This window comes from Ahaetulla prasina, chromosome 1, assembly GCF_028640845.1.
Source record: "Ahaetulla prasina isolate Xishuangbanna chromosome 1, ASM2864084v1, whole genome shotgun sequence".
NCBI lineage: Eukaryota > Metazoa > Chordata > Lepidosauria > Squamata > Colubridae > Ahaetulla > Ahaetulla prasina.
Window position 1 is genome coordinate 358,392,272 of NC_080539.1, and position 21,353 is coordinate 358,413,624.

The 21,353-nt window shown below is 42.0% G+C and overlaps 1 protein-coding gene across 3 annotated transcripts in view; it reads right to left on the minus strand.

Annotated features, from left to right (window-relative positions):
* Positions 1–21,353, minus strand: part of CPAMD8 (C3 and PZP like alpha-2-macroglobulin domain containing 8) — a 66,493-nt gene that overhangs the window by 13,068 nt on the left and 32,072 nt on the right. For all 3 annotated transcript variants that reach the window (XM_058163219.1, XM_058163218.1, XM_058163220.1), the window contains 13 exons: positions 18,864–19,092; positions 16,846–16,999; positions 15,007–15,149; positions 14,391–14,442; positions 12,014–12,312; positions 11,655–11,880; positions 9,027–9,203; positions 8,791–8,872; positions 7,823–7,979; positions 6,299–6,373; positions 3,461–3,626; positions 2,192–2,278; positions 637–773 (listed from right to left, as the gene is read on the minus strand). In XM_058163219.1, the coding sequence (XP_058019202.1) occupies positions 637–773; positions 2,192–2,278; positions 3,461–3,626; positions 6,299–6,373; positions 7,823–7,979; positions 8,791–8,872; positions 9,027–9,203; positions 11,655–11,880; positions 12,014–12,312; positions 14,391–14,442; positions 15,007–15,149; positions 16,846–16,999; positions 18,864–19,092 (1,984 nt within the window). The remainder of the gene's footprint in view (positions 1–636; positions 774–2,191; positions 2,279–3,460; positions 3,627–6,298; positions 6,374–7,822; positions 7,980–8,790; positions 8,873–9,026; positions 9,204–11,654; positions 11,881–12,013; positions 12,313–14,390; positions 14,443–15,006; positions 15,150–16,845; positions 17,000–18,863; positions 19,093–21,353) is intronic.

Below are 21,353 nucleotides of genomic sequence, written 5' to 3' on the forward strand. Positions count from 1 at the left end.
CCATGGCTCTCTAGACCAATATTTGTTAGTCCTTAAGTATCACAATACTCTTCACTGTATGAGCTACAAAAGATATAATACAGTGAAGCTCTTCTATAGAAAGCTGACCACATCTATAAAAGAGATACTATCTTAGTCCTTCTCAAATATGAAAAACAGAGCAGGAAGTTGTACATAAACTGCTGCTCATCAGATACAGCGTAAAATTTATGCTTGATCTTTCTGTAGATACAGCACAACAGAATTTCAATTAAAAATCAATAACACAATTGCCTGAGTCTAAACACACAACCCAGTGTTGTTCATATAGATCAGTAGTGGAGACTTAGTATTTTGAAAACAGAGGGTTAATGTAATCAGGACTCTTGAGAATTTTAGGATTTAAGCAAAATTTATAAGCATTCTGGGCTGCTAGCAGTATCTCTGGAGAGATGATGGGAGGCAGTGCATTTTCTAATCCCAACATAAAAACAAACAAACCCAAACAAATAACAAAAAAATGCCAAGAAGTTTTCTCTAGTCTCTAAGGAAATGAAAGTCAGGTAGGTAATGAACCCTGGAATGTCTCATTTTTTCTTGGCTCACTAAAGCGTTTTCTGGTTAGAGGCAGAACTACCTGCCCCAGTGAAGACTCACCTGGGTGGATGAGAAACCACCCAGTGCATTCCTCTGCTGAGATAGCCACTTGACCACAGGCAGCGCAGATGCAACATCTCCCAGCACAGTGTACGTCAGCAGGGCATAGGCTGTCATTTCAACTTCAGCAGATACGACTGAAAGAGAGAGAGAAATGGGGCATTTCACAGCTCAGTGGCAGAAGATGCCATTGGCATTCCCTACTTCTGCCAAACAAAATAGCTCCCCTTTCCGATTCTCTTCTTTTGGCTCAGCCACAGTCTCCTCTCAGGTTTCCGAAATGGCTTTTCAATCCAGCAGCACAGGAGCCATTTAGGTGGGCTCCTCCTCTTCTCAAAGAATAGGTCAGTCACCGTGTTTGAGATCAGTTACGGTAGGGGGGGGGGAAATTCCAACCAGAGACAGCACTGACTCTCAACCAACACACTCAACTCCCCCACCAACAGTTCACCTCCCAATGACCCTGACCTGATGTAACCTCCTTATCACAGGGCCCGATACAAGACTCTCACTCAGGGGTCCCCAACCTTGGCAACTTTAAGCCTGGTGGACTTCAACTCCCAGAATTCCCCAGCCAGCTTTGCTGGCTGGGGTATTCTGGGAGTTGAAGTCCTTCCAGGCTTAAAGTTGCCAAGGTTGGAGACCCAAGCTCTCACTGATGACTCACACCTAACCCTCACTTGACACACCCAGACCTGAAGCCCTTATAAACAGAAGAACACTGACATCCCCTAAACCAAAGGTGTCGAACTTGCGGCCTGTGGGCTGGGGGCATCCCGCACTCGCCATACCCAGTTTAGCAAAGAGGGGGGGAGAGTCGTGATACATAATGTGACGATGCCATAACAATGCGAGTTTGACACCTCTGCCCAAAACTCTGCTGAAGATGTTACCTAGCCTGTTAACAAAATGTTTGGAAACGAATCATAAGCTCAGGGAATGAACCCTCATTCTACACCTGAACTACAGATATTTGCCACTATTGCCAAAAAAAAAACAAAAAAAAAACCCCTACCTCAGGATTCCTATAATTCTCTAGATCAGGGGTGTCAAACTCAAGGCCCGGGGGCTGGATCTGACCCCCAGGGTTGCCCTGCAAACAGAGAAGGACTGGCCCGTGGTGCCTCTGCCAGCGAAAATGGAGCTCATGAGGGCCAGGGACGGCCCTCCTGAGCTCTGCTTTTGCTGGCAGAGGGTTGCAGGAGGCTGTGGCAGCCGAAAATGGAGCTCGGGGGCCCGTTTTCACTGGCAGAGCACTTGGGCCACCACAGGCGCCTCTGACATGAGTGACATTGAGCTGGCCATGCCCACCCGGCCCCCTGTTGTGTCTGCGGGTTGTCTTTTTGGGTTGTGGTCGGGAGGGGACATAACACCCCCTGAGGTCAAACACAACCCTAATGCGGCCCTGAATGAAATCGAATTTGACACCCCTGCTCTAGATGAACTGCTGTTTTCCTCTCTCGCTCCTATCTGCTGTTCCAAAGTTAAGGTTATTCTGTGGCAAGATCGACGGCCAATAGATTTTACAATAAAATAATAAGAAATCATAAATTACCTGATTGGGAGAGGCCATCACTGAATCCCATGAATGTGTCTTCACCAGTAGCAAGAGTTCCCATTATATTCCAGTGTGTGAAGCCATCTGAAAGAGAAAAGGAGATACATGGAAGCAGACACCACAGCCAAGCAGGCTTTCCCTTAAGAAATCTAGAGGGTACCTAGAAGCAGTGAGATTTTGGGAGAGGGAGAAGGATGGAGGCGAAGGGGGAGAGAGTGGAAGAGAGGCAGAGGGAAAGGGGAGGGAGACGGGGAGCAGAAGAGGGAGAGAGGAAGAGAAACGGAACACAAGATCAGTAAAACATCATTTTCTAACCCTTTTACCAACAGTGGCCATAGGAGGCATTTACATTTTCTTCTATGTAAAGAAGTATTACGTCGAGTCTCACTTTTGTGTATGCATATGTATGTGTCTGCCTGCTCACCTTTCATGTTGCACGTGTAAGCCTTTGCACCAGGAAATATACAGGCAGTATACACTCCACCCAGGGTTGCATAACCCAGACAGAACAAGGAGAGAAGCACAAAACTGAGCAGTCACTAATATTCCAACCCACAACCCAATCGCTTTTCCCTTTAGATGCACCACTTAGAATTTTCCAAGGGTTTTTTTTTTAATCTTTCTTAGGTTCTCTTCTCTCTCCACACCAAACTTGGTCCCATTGCATTTTGCTTTTGGAACAGTTATCACACTGACACACAGATAGGATCCCACTTACGTCATGTCTTTCCTCTGAGCTAGGAATTCCCACTAATGGGAAAGCATCTCATTCCCTTCAGCTCCTTTTAACTCCTAACAACCAGATTGATCTTCTCCGTGAGTTTCTTTCTGCTCAAGTTACAGATAAACTGGAAAGCAACTGGTCCAACTTCTCAATGATGCCAGTGCTAAGGAATCACAGGGCTCTTTGCCAGTGGTGGATTTCAAATTTTTTTACTACCGGTTCTGTGGGTGTGGCTTGGTGGGCGTGGCAGGGGAAGGATACTGTAAAATCTCCATTCCTTCCCCAATCCAGAGGAAGGTTACTGCAAAATCCCCATTTCCTCCTGATCAGCTGGGACTTGAGAGGCAGAGAATAGATGGGAGTGGGGCCAGTCAGAATTTTTACTACCAGTTCTCCGAACTACTCAAAATTTCTGCCACCAGTTCTACAGAACTGGTCAGAACCTGCTGAGACCCACCTCTGCTCTGTGCCAATCCAAATGCATCAACAAAGTGCCAAGTGAAAGTACCCTAAAACAGAGGTTACCGCTGCGACATCTTTACCTTGTGTAATGGCTATGCCATTCATCTTCCGAAGAGCTGCTGATGCTGAAGGGCTGCGCAGGAGTGTGAGAGCATAGGTAGTCAAGACAATGGTGTAAGGGTCTTCTACGGAGTACAGGTTGGATTCTAAGAAGTGCTGTGCTTTGGTAATAGCTCCTTTTTCTTCCTAAGCCAGAAGAAGGAAGGGGGAGCGTCATGGCTGCAGGTTCAACTTGCTACAACAGCCATATTAATCAAAGCCTTGATTTGTCAGTAGGAAATTTGTATCTTCCCCTCTTAAACACAACAGAATTACTACGTTAACCAGAAAACAGGCAGCCCTATCACACACACCCCACCAACAACTCAGGTGGGAAATTCAAAAGCCTGCATGGAGATACGAAAGAAGGGCATTCCTCTCAGGGGACGACCTAGAAACATCCCAAAGGCAACAAAAGAACTTTGTTAATTTTGCCCAGTAATTTTCATCCTCTAAGAACATGGCTTTGATCAATCCTGGAAATGTATTAAGCAAGCTCAGGGCACTTCTGCTCTGCTACAGTTCTCATTCCCTAACCTGATAGATGGTCTAAATCAGGGGTCTCCAACCTTGTCAACTTTAAGACTTGTGGACTTCAGCTCCCAGAATTCCTCAGCCAGCTTTGCTTGAAGTCCACAAGTCTTAAAGTTGACAAGGTTGGAGACCCCCTGGTCGAAACTGCCCTGCTGTTACTATTGCCAAACTCATCCCAACAAGAGCGAGCACAGCATCCATCCATGCTCCCTCCAATTGAACAAGAAGAGAGTGCAGAATCAGCATCCAATTCACACCCAATCTACCGCCCAATCCATGTCATTACTTCATATTTGGTCTGTTCTTTGATTTTTTAAAAATATTTTTATTTAAACTTTTTCTTTAATATACATAAGTATTCAATAAACAGTGTATTGTCTGGGTCTTTTTGCATATACATGATAATGATAATAATAGCAACAACAATAATAGAAACAATAACAATAACAACAACAATAATAAAACCGGCCATCGAAACTACGTGATCATGGATGAAACATGTAACCATGATACCATTGTCGTCGGGCACTTGGTACCATGTCCAATAATTTTATAAAACACATCAAGAAATTGCAGCTTCCCGCAATAACACCAGTGGAACTGCAAAACACTGCACTACTCGGAACATCATACATCTTAAGAAGGTACTTGGTTGATACCTAGGACGCTGGCAGCAACCCGTATCAACCATTAGAACCAGTCAATGATATTTGTGATGCATTTTTGAATGTTCAGTTGAATGAGTTTCGTGTTTAATGAATAAAGTAAATAATAGTAATAGTAATAATAGTATTAATAATAATAATGGCAAAGGCAAGCAAGGATAGTACCAATAGTAATAGGCGCCTTAGGTGCAGTTCCAGAACAACTGGAGCACCACTTGAACACCATAGCATTGACAAATTTGCCATCAATCAACTGCAGAAGGTGGCTTTACTTGGAACTGCTTCCATCCTGCGACGATAACTGTAACACCATCAACCATCCAGATCTGCCTATCCCAGGTCCTTGGTAAGGACTCGATAGGTAGACAAAAATGCCAAACCTGGTCTGAACATCTGGCTGACTGTGCGATGATTAATCATCATCACCATCATCATTTTTACTTCTATATAGTAATATTCTTCCCACTTCCCATTTCTACTTTTATTATGTTGTTCCTTGATTTTTAAACAGCTTAAGTGGTTGCTGCAAAAGGGAACTATCAAGCCACACCGATGCTAAATTTAAAAGACAGTCAAAAAATAGTGTGTGGTGTTTTAGTGGCCTAACCAACTTTGAGGGTAAAGTGCCAGTGAAGTTCCACTGAAGCGATAGTTCCTCTCGGTCCCTGCGAAACTGCACCAGCAAGCATACTGCAAAACTTTCTTTATAGCATTTTTATTTGCATCACAGCACGGCCGTGGATAGCTCAGGCTGTTAGGAGCCTGTTATTAGAACACAATAGCCTGCAATTACTGCAGGTTCAAGCCCGGCCCAAGGTTGACTCAGCCTTCCATCCTTTATAAGGTAGGTAAAATGAGGACCCAGATTGTTGGGGGGGCAATAAGTTGACTTTGTAAATATACAAATAGAATGAGACTATTGCCTTATACACTGTAAGTCGCCCTGAGTCTTCGGAGAAGGGCGGGATATAAATGTAAATAAATAAATAAAAAAAAACACAGGAAAATAACATTTGTGTTTGTGCAAGCACAGAGCAAAAACCCTGCAAGTGGTGAGGCTCTTGGCATCTTCTGAATAACAACAGAGTTTGAAGGGACCTTGGAGGTCTTCTAGTCGAACCCACTGCTCAAGGGGGAAATCATACACCACTTCAGACAAATGGTTGTCCAATCTCTTCTTAAAAACCTCCAGAATGTCATTGGGCTTAACTCTCTCTGCTTTTAGGGCTTTTTAATTTGTTTATTATTTATTAAATTTATAGTGCTCATCTCATGGTGCAAGGTGATAATTTTGTTTGACTTCTACATGTATAGTCAGTAAGCTACCATCAGTATGTGCACTGGTTGCCAGATGACTTTCAAAGGAATTTCAAGGTGCTGGTTATCACCTATAAAGGTCTGCGTGGCATAGGATCTGGTTACTTGAGAGTCCACCTGTCTCCATCTTTCTAACCTGTGTATTCAGGTCAACTTGAGTGGGCATATTCCAACTCCCACACTTTTAAGCCTTAAGGAGGGAAATTGGTTGGTTATTGGCTCTTTGGTTTTTAGTCTCTGATCAGCTGTCATTCATAAATACTGGGCAAAATGTGGAATGTCTTGGACACATTTATTTTTTACCTCAGAAGTCACTCCTGTTTCCAGCAAAGCTGCTACTACATATGCTGTTACAGAAATCTTCCCATGAATTCCACCCTGGAAGAAAAAGAAATAAAAGGATTAGACTAAGAAACATTTATGAATAAAAGATCTGCACTTGAATCCAATCCCCTCTTTTCACATTTTCAACATTTCTCAAGAGATTCTAAACAAAAAATGCACGAAGAAAGCATCTCTTTGCCTCTCTGAATGGGAAATATATATCTTTATGAATGACTGAATCTTTAGAGAATGTGTAATAACTACCAATGCTCTAGTTGGGAAGAAATTATTTAATTTATGGATCAAAGACTGAAGAGCAATCTTATAACTTTCTTCCTGAAGCAATTGTTCAGAATTAGAAAAATAGATGAAACTTATCCCTAGTCAAGATAGCAAGTGTGCATTCTTGATATAGCAATGGCAGGAAATGTGTGCCTTTTTCAACCAAATAAGTAAAACTAGCAAACATTTTAAAACCATAGAAGCGTGGGAGGATGGGTCTGCTGCTTCTCATCTACCACTCTTCCTCTTTGGTAATTTGGCCTTTCTTAGTGAGGTCACTGAGAATTCTCTTGATCCAGTTGTCTAGTTTTTGTACTGTGTTAGTGTTCACTAGGATGTAAGTTTTTTTGTCTTCTAGTAGTCCTTTTGCTTTTTGTAAATATTGTGAACTTACAAAAGGCAAAAGACCCAGCAACCCCAGAAGAAAAAAAGTGGAGTCATCTACAACATTCAGTGTAATGGTTATGTAGGATAAATAGCCACTATGTAAGATAAACAGACAGAAAACTGGCAGAATGCATCCCTAAATACTAACTAGCAGTTATAAGTCATGATGAAAACTCTTTAATTTCACAAGATAGGAACAGACTTAATCATAGTTTTAATTGGGAAACTGTGATCATCCTAGAGCAAGCCAAGTCCAAAAACACTAAGGAATTTCTAGAAGCCTGGCACTCTGACAAATTAACCATCAATAGGCACATAGATATAAATATTATGTATATATTATGCAAAAGAAACAATAAACTACCCAAAAAAGGGAACAAAAAATCCCAAACTCCTCCCCACCAGCAATCAGCACCCAGATGAGCATATATTAACTCCAAGATTAACATCAGACCAACTATCAAGTAAACAACACCCCTATCAAGGAGCTGCCAACAAGCCAACAGTAAACAGCCCAACCAACCCCTAAAACCACCACAGGGCAACCCACTAGAATATAAACCGAGAGCAAATCCCATTCCTTACTAGCACTGGTGATGTTACTTAGTTTTGTCAATCAAACATCTGCAAGAAAACAACCAAGCACAGAGAGCATCAAGGTGTCCCCTTCATTCGTCCCTATTTGTCCCCCCACTCCAATTTAGACTTACTTATCAACACCATAAGCTAATCCTTCTAACTGTAACAAATCCAACTTCGAAAACACTGGTCAAGAAGCTTGTCAGGGTATAATTGCAAATCTAACCCACCTACTCCCCCCTCCCCTTTTGGTACCTGGATGTCCTTATTGAGTATCCTGCCCATGGCTGGAAATGAGCCATCTTCCTTCTGATGCTGGATGATCCAATCCTTGGCAGCTAAAAGTTCTTTGGGGTCAATGAAAATGAATTCCCGGGATTGAGCAAAAGATTTCAGAACAAAGGCTGTTAGCCTGGAAATACAAGGTCATAAAGTGCCTGAGGATGATTGCCACCATACTTGGCTACTTAACTACTGTGTGAGGTTGTATCTACTGATTTCATACTCCCAACCCCAAGGAACATTTTCATTCTGCCCCGTAAGTCTTCTCTTCACTGCTGTTTTCTGTGTGAGTTGACAAGCATTCTTCCAGCTTATTAATGAGAAAGTTATAAAATGGACTTTCAGGCTGGTCTTCCCCTGTCAGCTTTGTCCCCGTTTTGCTGCATTTGTTTTTGCACTTAAAAACCCACAACTCATGGTGCTCAATTCCAAAGACGCACAATTAAATGCAGTGCCATGACTTGAATGGAAAAGGAGCAACAGAGCTAGGTGACAAACTTTCCTGCCAATGAGAAACCACCCAATCTGTGGTCCTTGTGCAATAGCAATAGCACTTAGACGTATATACCGCTTCACAGTGCTTTACAGCCTTAAGGTGTTTATAGAGTCAGCATATTGCCCCCAGCAATCTGGGTCCCCCTTTTACCGACCTCAGAAGGCTGAGTCAACCTTGAGCTGGTGAGAATTGAACTGCCGAACTGCAGTCAGCCAGCGGTCAGCAGAAGTAGCCTGCAGCACTGTATTCTAACCACTGCACCACCACGGCTCATAGAACTGTTGTATTTTTTTTCTATACTTCAACTAAGCCAGAAATGTTTTGATTTAGCTGCAGAACTCCATGTCAGCATCAACTGCAGGGCGGGACAAATACCACACGTGCAACTACTCTGAACACCGTGGGACAAATATAATATCTTCCTACCCATTAATTTGCAACATACCACATGCTCCCTGAGGAATCCCTTTCCCCAAAGGCACTGTAGGAACCATCTTGCCTCTTGTAGGTCAGTTGGCGCTGGTATCCTGGAAAGAACCCATAAGACAGTACATAGAAACTGAACGTATAGGTCAAACGTTATTTACCGAAGTGAAACTGTTTTGCATGTTGGGGCCAGAAGCAATTGCTTTCTGAATTTCCTCTTAGAAAATATCCCTGTAGCCTTTCAAGGGTCAGTACCTTGCACCAGGTAATCGGTGGCTTCACTCTCTACCTCTGGGCTAAGTTGTTTGGTCTTCTGAAGATACTTGAGGACAAAGATGTTGGGAGCAAAATGAATCATATTCTGCTCTCCACAACCAAAGGGCAATTGAAGGAGGTTGTCCAAGTTGTTCAGAGTTGGCCCCATCACATCTCCTGGTACCAAAAGAAAAGCATAGTATCAGTCAGAAAAACTTGCCTTCTAAGATCAGTTCTGATTCTCCCAGGTGGGAGCGAGCAGAAAACAGGGCAGAGTCTACAAGTGCACTATCAATATAAGACAGATTCTCTCAATCTTGGCAAGTTGAATACGCTTGAACTTCAACTCCCAGAATTCCCTAGTCAACATGGTGGATGCTGGTCTAAAGTCTTTTTTACAGGGTACACTGGAAGCAATTGCCGAAGTTCACACTTGGAGAGGCCCTAATGCAAAATACGACTCGGAATTTAGAAGAATTAAATGAATCCATTATTTTCATTCAAGGCAGTGAAATCAAGGTCTTTAGGTGTCCTTAGTTCCTATTTCCATAATTTGGGTGATCTCACGTTTTCCAGGCAACCAAATTCAATAATCCAACACCACCAGCAACAAAAATGGAATGAAAAAGTACCATTATTATAGGATGCTGAGAGAGAGAAAAAAATTAGGGCAGTTCTCAAATGAGTATTTTGAGAAGAGTTGTATTTAGGGATATTTGTGTTTAATTTGCATAATATATAGCAGCTGAAAAGTTACTATACAGATAGTCCTCAACTTACAACAGTTTGTTTAGTGACCATTTGAAGTTACAATGGCACTGGAAAAATGTGACATGACTGTTTTTCACATTTAGGATTGTTGCCGCATCCCTATGATCTATGATACCTTATGACCAAAATTCACGTGCTTGGCAACTGATTCATTTTTATGATAGTTGCAGTGTCCCAGGATCATGGGATCCCCTTTTGTGACCTTCTGATCAGCAAGGTCAATGGGGAAGCCAAATTCACTTAACCGCGTTACTAACCGAATTGCACTCATTCACTTAACAACTGTCTCACTTAGCAACAGAAATTTTGGGTGCACTTGTGGCTGAGGACCACTTGTAGATAAATATGCTTAATATATAGTTGCTGAAACTTTGGTTTGTTTATTTTTTCTGGCTTAGTGGGTAGCATAAATCCTTCCCATTTGACCAAGGAAAGACCATCTATACCAGTCACTAAATCAAAGCAAAGATACTGAGAGGTACTAGAATTTGGGGACTTTTTGCAATAAGGAAAAAAAAGCCAAGCATGTCAAAATCTGCAAAGGCGTTTTTAGCTAAAACCTTCAGGCTTATCTGAAAGAAAAACAATTGCATTCAAGCAGAGTCTGGAGAAGGACACAGGGAGGATGTCAGCACAGGCACAGGAAGATATTTTTAAAAACTATTAAACCTATTGTAGGGCCTAGTATACTGTTTTGTAATCAAAAATTAAGCTGTCAGCATTCTTAGTTCCAAGCATGTATGCGGACCACACACACACACACACACACACACACACACACAAATGCAAAGACTTCATATAGCCCTGAAGTCTCAACATACCCTCTCCTATACTGAATTTAATACTTCTAGTTATTGGTTTCTCAGTTATATGCAATTCACAAAATGGGATTACGCTATCACAATAAAGTTACCTATTTATATTTAATTGTATATTATACATGAGAAATCCAGTTAAGCCTATGGAGATGCCCAATAACCTAAGGATTGCTAATATTCTTGCAATAAAAGCTCCTAAGAGTCTTAAGAAAACTATTGAAATAACTGAACCCCAGACCTTAACAGACAATATTTTGAAGTGTGGGCTCTTGTTTTTAAATTTAGGAAACATTGATGTACCTTCAGAATCCCAGATTAAAAAGAAAAACCAATCAGATCTGATGCCAGCTCAGATCTTACCTTTTGATCTAGGTTCTTCTCCCTAAAATAATCAAATGGGCAAGACATCTGAGACTAGAAGCAGTTTCCTGAAAGCTAAGAAAAAATTCTAGACTAAAATGGAACTAACTCATGCCAACAGTATCCTACGGCATGTAACCAAATAGCGCTTTCCACATTACATTCCCCAGAAACAAAGACAGTGGGCCCTGAAGGGAAGATTCCCTTCCCTGGTCAATGTAATCTTAGCTTATTTTGATAAAAAGATTGGATATATTTACATACATCAGTCATTCTAGCTAAATAGCGCCTCTGTGTTCCAAGACAGCTTATTACTGTATTATGTATCAGCTGTTCCGGCTGATACCTCCTCACCTTAGTGAGGGCGTGTAGTTGCAAACAATCTTCTGCACTGGAATGCACTGTGGAATGAGTCACAAATTCCAAAATGCCGCAATTGTTATTAAAGAAAACTAAAAATGAAGTACCCCCAATCCAAAAAAAATGCATCTGGTTCTAGGGAAATATGCAGACAAGAATTTAATTTTTGTGCTCTGCTTGAGAGATACCAATTGAGGCATTGAATATAATTCCTTCTTTGCTCCAATACTGATAGCTTCCTGTTACATCGATACAGTACGAACTCCTGCCATGAGTCTGTCACAACGGAGCGGACTTTAATCGTTCCCAGTGTTCGTACCAATAACAGAGGCAGTAGCTCTCTCTGAGCCTGGAATCACATTGTGAGGAACGCCCAGTGTGAATGCTTCATTGTGATTCTCATCCGTCTCCTCTTTCCTCCAGATTTTGAATTCGCCTGCAGAACCCCAACCTGTGGAGAAGCCGATATACTTCACCTCCGGCTGCTTGGAAGTGGACCAAGTCACAATGATGGACTCATTGAGAGTGAAGGAACCATGGCCCACCTGCACAGAGAAAAATAACACACCAAAATCCAGGCAGGAGATGCATATTATCATGAGCTGCTTAAGGAGGACTACTGAAAGCATTACCTAATTAATAAAAGGATAATGAGAAGAAAACAAAAAAATCCCCTACCTGGATGACTCCATGGGCCCAGCTGATCCAAAAACTTCGAAATTCGTCCCACGAAAGGATGCCTATTGTCTCTGTGCTGACCACCGGCTCACCCATCTTGCTAGTAGAGATCCAAGTTTTGGAGTTCTGGTGCCCACCAATGACAATTTCAGTCATCTCCGCCATGTCATGGGGGGCAGAGGACAAAGCGATGTGGGCATTATTGTGGGCCTTGATGGCAACATCAAAGCGCATCATGTGGGCAGGTTTCTGCACATACTGGTACTCATACTTATTAGGAGTGGAAATGTGAATTTTCTCTAGTCAAAAATAAACCAAAAACACTGTCAGTGTTCAATCTCATTCACAGCAATGCACCTCCAAAGACACATCTTCATGGGCCTCTTTTAAATCTCCCCTTATGTAAAATAGTTTTAGAGCAAAAAGGCCACAGCAAATAACTCAAATTCCATATGCTCAAGTCAGGGTTTCTTGGGGTACACCCTTTCTAACCTCTCAGCAAGAACGTAAACTATCTATATGTTTTAACTGGAGATTAATTGCAATGAAACTCCTTTAAATAATGTTTTCCTAGAGAATACAAAAGATAGGTCAGGGATCATGTCAACAAAATGGCTACATATTTAGAATCACATTTGTTAAGGAGCATTGGCTTCTTATTTTATAGCCTTTGGAGAGCGTGCAACCCTAGATCCCTTCTTGGTAGCCCTATGAGTTGTGCTGCCCCCAACAGCTGAGCTTTAATCAGTGTCAAGAATGATGCTGGAGGGAAATGGTTCAGTGGTACCTCATTGTTACTTGGTTCCAGAAGACCGGATGAGTACCAAAAATAATGAGTACCGAACAAATTTTTCCCATAAGGAATAATGTAGTAAGTCACAGCAACATGTTCTAGGTTGTGTGTTGAGTGCCAAACAAATGATGAGTAACCAGGACAAAATTTTCACATCAAAATTCATTGAGTACCAAATTTGATGAATTTCAAAGCAGTTGTGTACCAAGGTACCACCATACTGTCTTCACAGTTTAATCTGGGGCAATTTAAAAATAGCAACTGGTAAAATCCCTTGGCTGGGTTTTCCCTCTCACCTAGTATCACATGTAAGGGAGAAAACCAACCACTAATCACCATCTTTTTAGCTTGTAGGGGGTAACTTGGGTAACTGTAACTTGAGACAGAGGCTTTAGCTAACTTTCATGCTGCCCAAGCAACAGGTTGCCTGTGTGAAAGCTATCTGTGCCAGTGACCTGCTACTCACACTATTTCTGAATGTGAGTGTAGTGCTCTTCTGGAAGAGCATAAATGTGTCCCAAAATAACTTAGAAGAGGGGTGTTAAGTCAAGGTTTCTTCCATGACTACTTCTGCTCCACTCGTCTTGTCATCCAAATTATTTTGAATCATGGATTTAGTGTTTGTGTAGAAAGTTTGGCTGTGGGGTTTTGAAGAATTTTAGGTGATCTCACTTTCACTTTGCCCACACTTGTCATTTGTGTAAAAGATTCGGCAAAACCTGACTCTTTTTTTTTTAATTTAATTTTATTTACATTTATATCCCGCCCTTCTCCGGAGACTCAGGGCGGCTTACAGTGTGTAAGGCAATAGTCTCATTCTATTTGTATATTTACAAAGTCAACTTATTGCCCCCCCAACAATCTGGGTCCTCATTTTACCTACCTTATAAAGGATGGAAGGCTGAGTCAACCTTGGGCCTGGTGGGACTAGAACCTGCAGTAATTGCAGGCAGCTGTGTTTTAATAACAGGCTATCTTACAGCCTGAGCCACCACGGCCCTTTTTTCCAGTTTGACCTCCTTAGGAGACCTCCATTCTCTCCACAGGTCTCTCATATGACCACTAAACACCTATACATGAAGAAGAAGTCTATTGAATGTTGAGAAGAGTGCTTCAGTCATGAACTCAAGGTTCTGCGTGATATACAAATGGTGCTTTGCAAAGTATGTCAGACATTGATTAGACATTACCCAAGCAGATCCCTATGTAGCATCAGATGTCTCACTTCTCCAACAACTCAAGCCAAAATGGCAGAAGGCAACACTCAGTGACTGGAAGAGAGGGCACACTCACAGCAGTCTCCAATTGCCACCAGGAGATTCTTAGTGAGACACTGTAGATTATTCATAGAACAAGGCTTTTCTTGGGATAAGAGGGATAACAGAAAACTTTAACTTGAACAGCTAAAGGCAAACAAAGGCTACTTTCTCAATGGGACAGTGTGGAGGAGAAGAAGACGAAAAATTGTCAGGACATAATTGTTAAATGCAGCTAGCAGTGCTTGACAACAAGCCTAGGGAGGGAAACTGGTGCTGAAATTTTGCTGAAAGACAGCTGCTGAAACTGCTACCGAAATTCTCTTACCGTTAGGACAGAAGAAAACACTGTAGGTATATTCTCTGGTCAGACCCTCTGGCTGCAAAAAAAAATGGCATTTTTTTTCAGAGATACCTACATCAAAATTCAATGGCTTTCTCTTTAACAAAAAGTATCGGAAGAAAAACTTCAAATTTAGTTTACTGAATGCCCAACCTACGACAAAGTAAAGCAAAAATACAAATCTAATATACCTACATAAAGATTTTAAGAAATCGATCAATGACACAAAAATGAATGATGATTAATGTTTGACCAAAAGCTGAGTTAGATGCCTAAGAGAAAGCATTGAGTTCATATAAACATTCTTGGAAACAGAATTTTGCAATTGGGGAAACTTTGGAAATAGTTTTCCTTTCTCTAGGAGTACCAGCCCACCTCAGAAAGAAGAAATATTAGTAGAAGAATATCTTTTTAACATGCCAGGCACACTCACATGGAGATCCGGGGGTCTTGATTTTTAAATCCCAAAGTCTACATCCTACTATCCATCTACTCAGAGATCATTAGCATTTGTTCTAGTTTCTGCATGTTGAATCTAATGGTCATTTCTCCCTCTTCCCAGCTGCAACTATTTCTCTGAAAAGACTATTTGCTTGCTTACCTCAATAATAACGCTCCTCCGTACATAGTCAACACCAACAGGAGTCCTCTTGTCTATGTGGGCATCCTCAGAATGTTTCCCATTCTTTGTGAGTTGAATGTTGTCTTGGCAGCAGCTGCTTCCACTATAAGCAAAGGCTTTTGCTAAAAATGACACAAAGAAATAGAATAGAAATAGAATAGAATTTATTGGCCAAGTGTGATTGGACACACAAGGAATTTTTCTTGGTGCATATGCTATCAGTGTACACAAAAGAAAAGATACCTTCATCAAGGTACAACATTTACAACACAAATGATGGTCATAGGGTACAATTTAACACTTAATGATACAACACTTAATGATAATCATAGGGTACAAATAAGCAATCAGGAACAATCAATATCAATATAAATCATAAGGATTACCAGCAACAAAGTTACAATTTACAGTCATAAGTGGAAAGAGATTGGATTCTCAATAACTTGGTCCTCAATTGGAACTCAGCAGAATCTAACATGGCCAGATATTTTTCTTGTTAGCTGGTATATTCTCTGCATTTTCTAGATTATTTAGTTCAACATGAATAAATAAATAGGAAACTGCTATTTTTCAAGATGCAATGCCAGCCTCCAAAATGGTATTCATTCCAAAATGTTTCTAGGTCACTCTATGGCAGTGATGGTTAAACTTTTTGCCATCGCGTGCCAGGAGGGGAGCGGGCAGGGGGTCACGCATGCATGTACCCACACCCATAATTCTATGTGCCCCGCCCCCACACATGCATGCGCGACCCGCCCGTTCCCCCCCACTCCTGGCACGTGATGGCCTGGTAGGCCCGTTTTTCTCTCTTACTTGGCTCCAGAGCCTTTCTAGGAGTCAGGGGGGTACGGAAATGGCTTTCCCTACCTCCCTGGAGGTCCTTTGGAGGCCGAAAACAGCCCATTTGCCAACTTCCGGTGGGACCGGAAGGCCTGTTTTTTACTATCCCCAGCCTCCAGGGCCTCTCTAGGAGTCTGGGGTGGATGAAAACAGCCTTCCCCACCCCACCTGGAGGTCATCCGGACGCCAGAAACGGGCCATTTGCCAATTTCCAGTGGGACCAAAAGGTTCAAAAATCAGCTGGTTGGCATGCGCATGCGCACCGGAGCTGAGCTCGTGTACCTACTGATGTGGCTACATGTGCCACCTGTGGCAGGTGTGCCATAGGTTCGCCATCACGGTTCTATGGGCTCACAGCTTTTCTTGATGGGCAGGGGGCTATAGTGCAATGCATGGTTAGTATGTTCATCTTTTAAAAGAACAATGACAAAGGGACACCGAGACTGAAGGAATTTTGCAGGTAGTTTCCTACATGGCAGTCATTTGTGAGAGGGCCTAAAATTCTAGATATGCTTTTGGCAAAAATAGATTGTGGATTCTTGCACCAAAGGTTTCTATCCCTTCAGCTGAGAATGAACAAAAAAGTGATTGTATTCAGGAGGAACATAGCACTCTTTCCCTATGGCAGATTGTGGATAAGATGGTTCTCCCTTTTATTTTAAAATGTCCATAGTTTTCTCTATGGAGAATATAGATTCTAGAGATGTCTATATATCTATAGATGTAGTGTCTATAACAGGGGTCTCCAACCTTTGCAACTTTAAGCCTGGAGGACTTCAACTCCCAGAATTCCCCAGCCAGCAAAGCTGGCTGGGGATTCTGGGAATTGAAGTCCTCCAGGCTTAAAGTTGCAAAGGTTGGAGACCCCTGGTGTATAATATAGAACCGATATCTTTTGCAGATAGGCAAAATCCATTGAGTAGAGGCAACCATTTGTAACCTCTTTCAATTTTTTAAAAGGAACACCGAGTGTATTACCTGTAATGTTGTTCTGCCCCAGTTCACCAAAAGATAGCACAATAGATGTGGGCTTGGCTTTGCCAGGGGCTACGCATTTTTTCCTTGTCAGGTGTTGCTTTCCAGGATGTCCCACAAACTTGATGCCTTTGGCGACTGAGATTTTCACATGAACCTGCGTGATGGTAAGGAATGAACAATGATTACGATGGGTCAGTCCAGCTAGTCATCAGGGTCATACTAAAGAATGTTGGAGTAGTAATAGCAGATCACATAATTAGCGCCAGCTAAAATTATCTTTTTAGTGCCTTGAATTGTAGGGAAGAGTTCAGCAAAGATTGAATTACTATCCCTGGTAATATATTTTTTCTTCTAAGTAAAGTGGGTTGCGTGCACTGTGTTACTCTTTAAGGTTGTCTTAATAATAGTGTATTGTACTATTAAAATATGTCATTTGAAATCTCTATCCGTTGTTTTTTTAATTATTTGCTAATGTTGTTTTAACATCTGAGCTATCTAACAGTTAGCAAAGTTCTTCACTCACTGGATACTATCTGTATATTCAGAGTCTGACCCAAGCAACACTTATTATGGCTTAGAGTAATGTAATGGGGTGGGTTGCTTTGGTTTAGGATATTATGGGAATCAGCTACTGTGTTCCTTAATCGTGGATTTATAGCTTTCTGCAGGGATTCCCCAGAAAACATAAACACATATTGAACAATAGTATCCTCTGGGCCAGGCTTGGGGACTGGGATGGAGAGCAATGTTCTCCTTCTTTCTCTGTGACCAGTTGAGTCAGTATTGGTCAGAGGGGAAGATATCCAAACCCAAGTCCCTTTTGTGAAGGGTTCCTCGCGGCTTGGGTCTCTCTTTACATCTACATTAAACCAGTAGGTTAGATTATTTGGCAGAATGGGTACAGTGACATCAGTGTGCCGATGGTGCCCAGTTATATAGTTCATCTACATCCGAATTTGGGCAGGTGATGCCATTCAGGTACTGATGCTATCTGGAAACTTGTTACGCTCTGGATGGAGTAGGTTTGGATTTTTTTCCCCACTCTTGATGGGATAGCTTTCTGCTAGCAGAGCTGGTTCACAATTTGGGAGGTCCAGGATCATTTGCACACATTCCTGGGCTGGGAAACTTAGCTCACAGTCACTTAAGAGGTTGGTGACTTCATAACTGAATCACTGCTATGCAATCTACATGGGGATGACCTTGAAGGTCATGATGAAATCACAGCTGGTCCAGAATACAACGGTGTGTGCAGTTTCTGTCACCCATTAGCTTGTTCATGTTGCACCACTGCTGTGAGAGCTGCACTGGCTTTGTTTCCTTTCAGGTGGAATTCAAGGTGCTGGCGTGGGGGCAGATTATCTGTGTGGCAGTCTCTCCTGAGGATAACTGTCCATTCTATCAGGTCAGATGGATTGGCTGTGCTCCAGGTCCCTTCTCTTAAAGAATGTCATCTGGCAGGACCTAGCAAGTAGCAGTGCCTGCCCTGTGGAACACCGTCCATGAGTTCTGGCAGACTTCCATCCTTCTAACCTTCCAGAAGGCCTTAGGAATTGGTCGTCCCTACACACACACACAATCACTGGGATAGGATGAGACTGGAGCCCAGTGATTGTGATGTTTATGTTCTGGGGACGACTGGTTGAAGGCATTTGGAGTTGTTTTTTACATGCTGGTTTTTATTGTTTCTTTTTATTTATTTATTATTTATTTATTTATTATTTATTGTTCGGCAGGCTGAGGCAAGGAGGAAGACCCGGAACCAGCAAAATCTGGGGGCTGGGCAGGGGACAAAATGTATCTGCCCTCAGTGTGGAAGGTATTACCACTTTCGAATTGGCTTTTTTAGCCACACGAGATGCTGTTTTAGGATCTCCTTCCAGAGCACGATATCATAGTCTTTCGAGACTGAAGGATGCCAAGGTATTTTTTACTGTTGATGTGATCCAGCCAGTGTTTAGCATATAAGATGCCAGAAGGTTTGTAAGTCTTTTAAATCGGACAATCAGTAAGCTCACCTCCAAGCACATGGGTAAGTAATTATGGACTGTAAGAGGAATCTTTGCCTGTTCCCCACGGATTATGTGGTATGGAAGGGTGAACTCAATGAAGAAGGGCTTGAAGGTCTTGAGTTCAGTCTGTCTCGCCAAGCCTAGCCCTCTCTCAGACAGTCCAACAGCCTCCATCACCCATGTGGTGATGGAGTCCGGAACGTCAACACGTAGCTGAGCTTCTCCTGAAACATCACTGTTTTAAAAAATTGGAAAGGGAGGAGAAAAAGAAGAGTCACTGGGAACCAGCACCAGAGAAAGATAAAAGTACATCAAAGGCTTTAAAAAGAAATCCATCAAATATTCTGAACACAACAAGCAGCAATGAATATGGCACCTTTCCTTTCAAAAAATTTTTTTCATAGTGTTCTCCTACTGAAAAGTTGGATGGGGATTGTAAACTCTGTGTAAATCTGACATTAAGCCGAACGTGCCCGAGCCCTCCGTTTAACCTTCCACTCGATGTATTTCAAATGGGTCCAGCACAGGGTGCTGTCCACATGCGCAACTTCCTATGTTGCATGGAACAATGAGGGAATCTGCAACGAAAGCTGTCATATGGACAGCTTGTTGTCACAATTGTCACAATTCTCCTTTAGCCACATTGCCACCACAAGGCTCCACTGGAAGGGTAATAGTGGGACTTCTATCATATATGCAAACCTGCATATTCCTTACAGAGTCAACTATGGTGCGCATAATATTCTCTGCAAATTTCCCATATCCAGGAAACGTTCTATACTTTGGCAGCAGGCATATATGGGAGACTTTTTGACCCTTGCACTCTCCTTATTTTATTCTCTTCCCCTCTTCAGTTGCCTTTCTGTCCCAGGTCCAATCCCAAAATCATAGCCAAGGGCCATGGAAAGCTGTGCTTTCTCCTTTCTTCAAAGACAACAAAAAGATGCTTGTCATCTACCTATACCTTTCTTTAGGATTATCTGGATGCCAGGTTTCCTTTTTCTTTTTACAATAAGCAAGCTATAACTTGCAGTGAATATCACACTATGCACAGGAGAATTCCAGCATTTAAATGCAATGTTTCCTTGTCTGGTGAGGCTCAGTGACTGCTCCAGTCAACCAATGAAGTTCTATAGTTGAACATGTTCTTGAATCAGGTTTTCTGAGTCCTCCTCCAACATCTATAAATATTACATCACAGTCTTGTATGAACCCAGTCACTATAATTTATAAACCATGGTTAAAGGCTTCATACAATGTGTAATAACAATAACAATAGCACTTAGACTTATATACCACTTTGTAGTGCTTTACAGCCCTTGCTAAGCAATTTTACCCCAAAAACTGGGGTAAACTGGGGACTCGAGTATAAGCCGAGGGTGGGAAATGAGGCACCTATCGGTTGGGGAAACCCTCCCTCCCTCAGCTGAGAAGGCTGGCGGCTCCCCCGCCCCGCCCTCTCACTGCACCGGCAGGGCTTCCCCCCGCCGTCCGGTAAAATGTGAAAAAAAGAAAAAAAAACTCAAGTATAAGCCAACTATACTCGAGTATAAGCCGAGGGGCTTAAAAAAAAACAACAACTCGAGTATAAGCCGTATAGACCCGAGTATAAGCCGAGGGGACGTTTTTCAGCACAAAAAACGTGCTGAAAAACTCGGCTTATACTCGAGTATATACGGTATATTTCGCTTCGTAGTGCTTTACAGCCCTTGCTAAGCAGTTTACAGAGTCAGCATTATTGCCCCCAACAATCTGGGTCCTCGTTTTACCCACCTTGGAAGGATGGAAGGCTGAGTTAACCTTGAGCCTGGTGAGATTCAAACTGCCAAATTGCAGCCAGCCAGCAGTTAGCAGAAGTAGCCCGAGGCACTGCATTCTAACCACTGCATCACCACAGCTCAAGCAATGGTATCTTAGTTAACAAATCATGGTTTATCATACACTCTTTTCTGACCCCATGATGTCAGAAAAAAATTAGACCCTTTTAACTGTGTTAAACCTGGGGTCTTGTGTATGCAAAGGTGTTTTCCTAACACATTAATGTCTTTTTCTATGATGGTGGATTTTCAAATCTGGCAAGCATTTAAGAGCAAGACAAGTGCTAAATGAAAAGCCAGTATCCATGTAGCACCAGATAGTTATTTGCAAAAATGGCAACAACAGTATGATTGCCAGAAGTACTGCAAAGACAAAATAATTTTAATAGATAGAAGAAAGGTTTTAAAAAGTTGGGGTCTACTAACCAAATCAAGATGCATCCAGATAATTTTTTTTTGTACAAGAAATTATCTTCACTAGCTTAAGGAAACATCAGGACATTCCCCATTTAACATTTAGGTAAAGAAAACGAATGTTAAATGTGTGTCATTGTATCTGCTATACTTTTTCTTGTCTTACCGTGCTTTAAATGTAAGCCGGTGAATGTAAAAAAGAGGCTTAAATTACAACAGAATGACCCCTGTTGATCAGACGACAACAAAGAGGATAGAGAGGAAG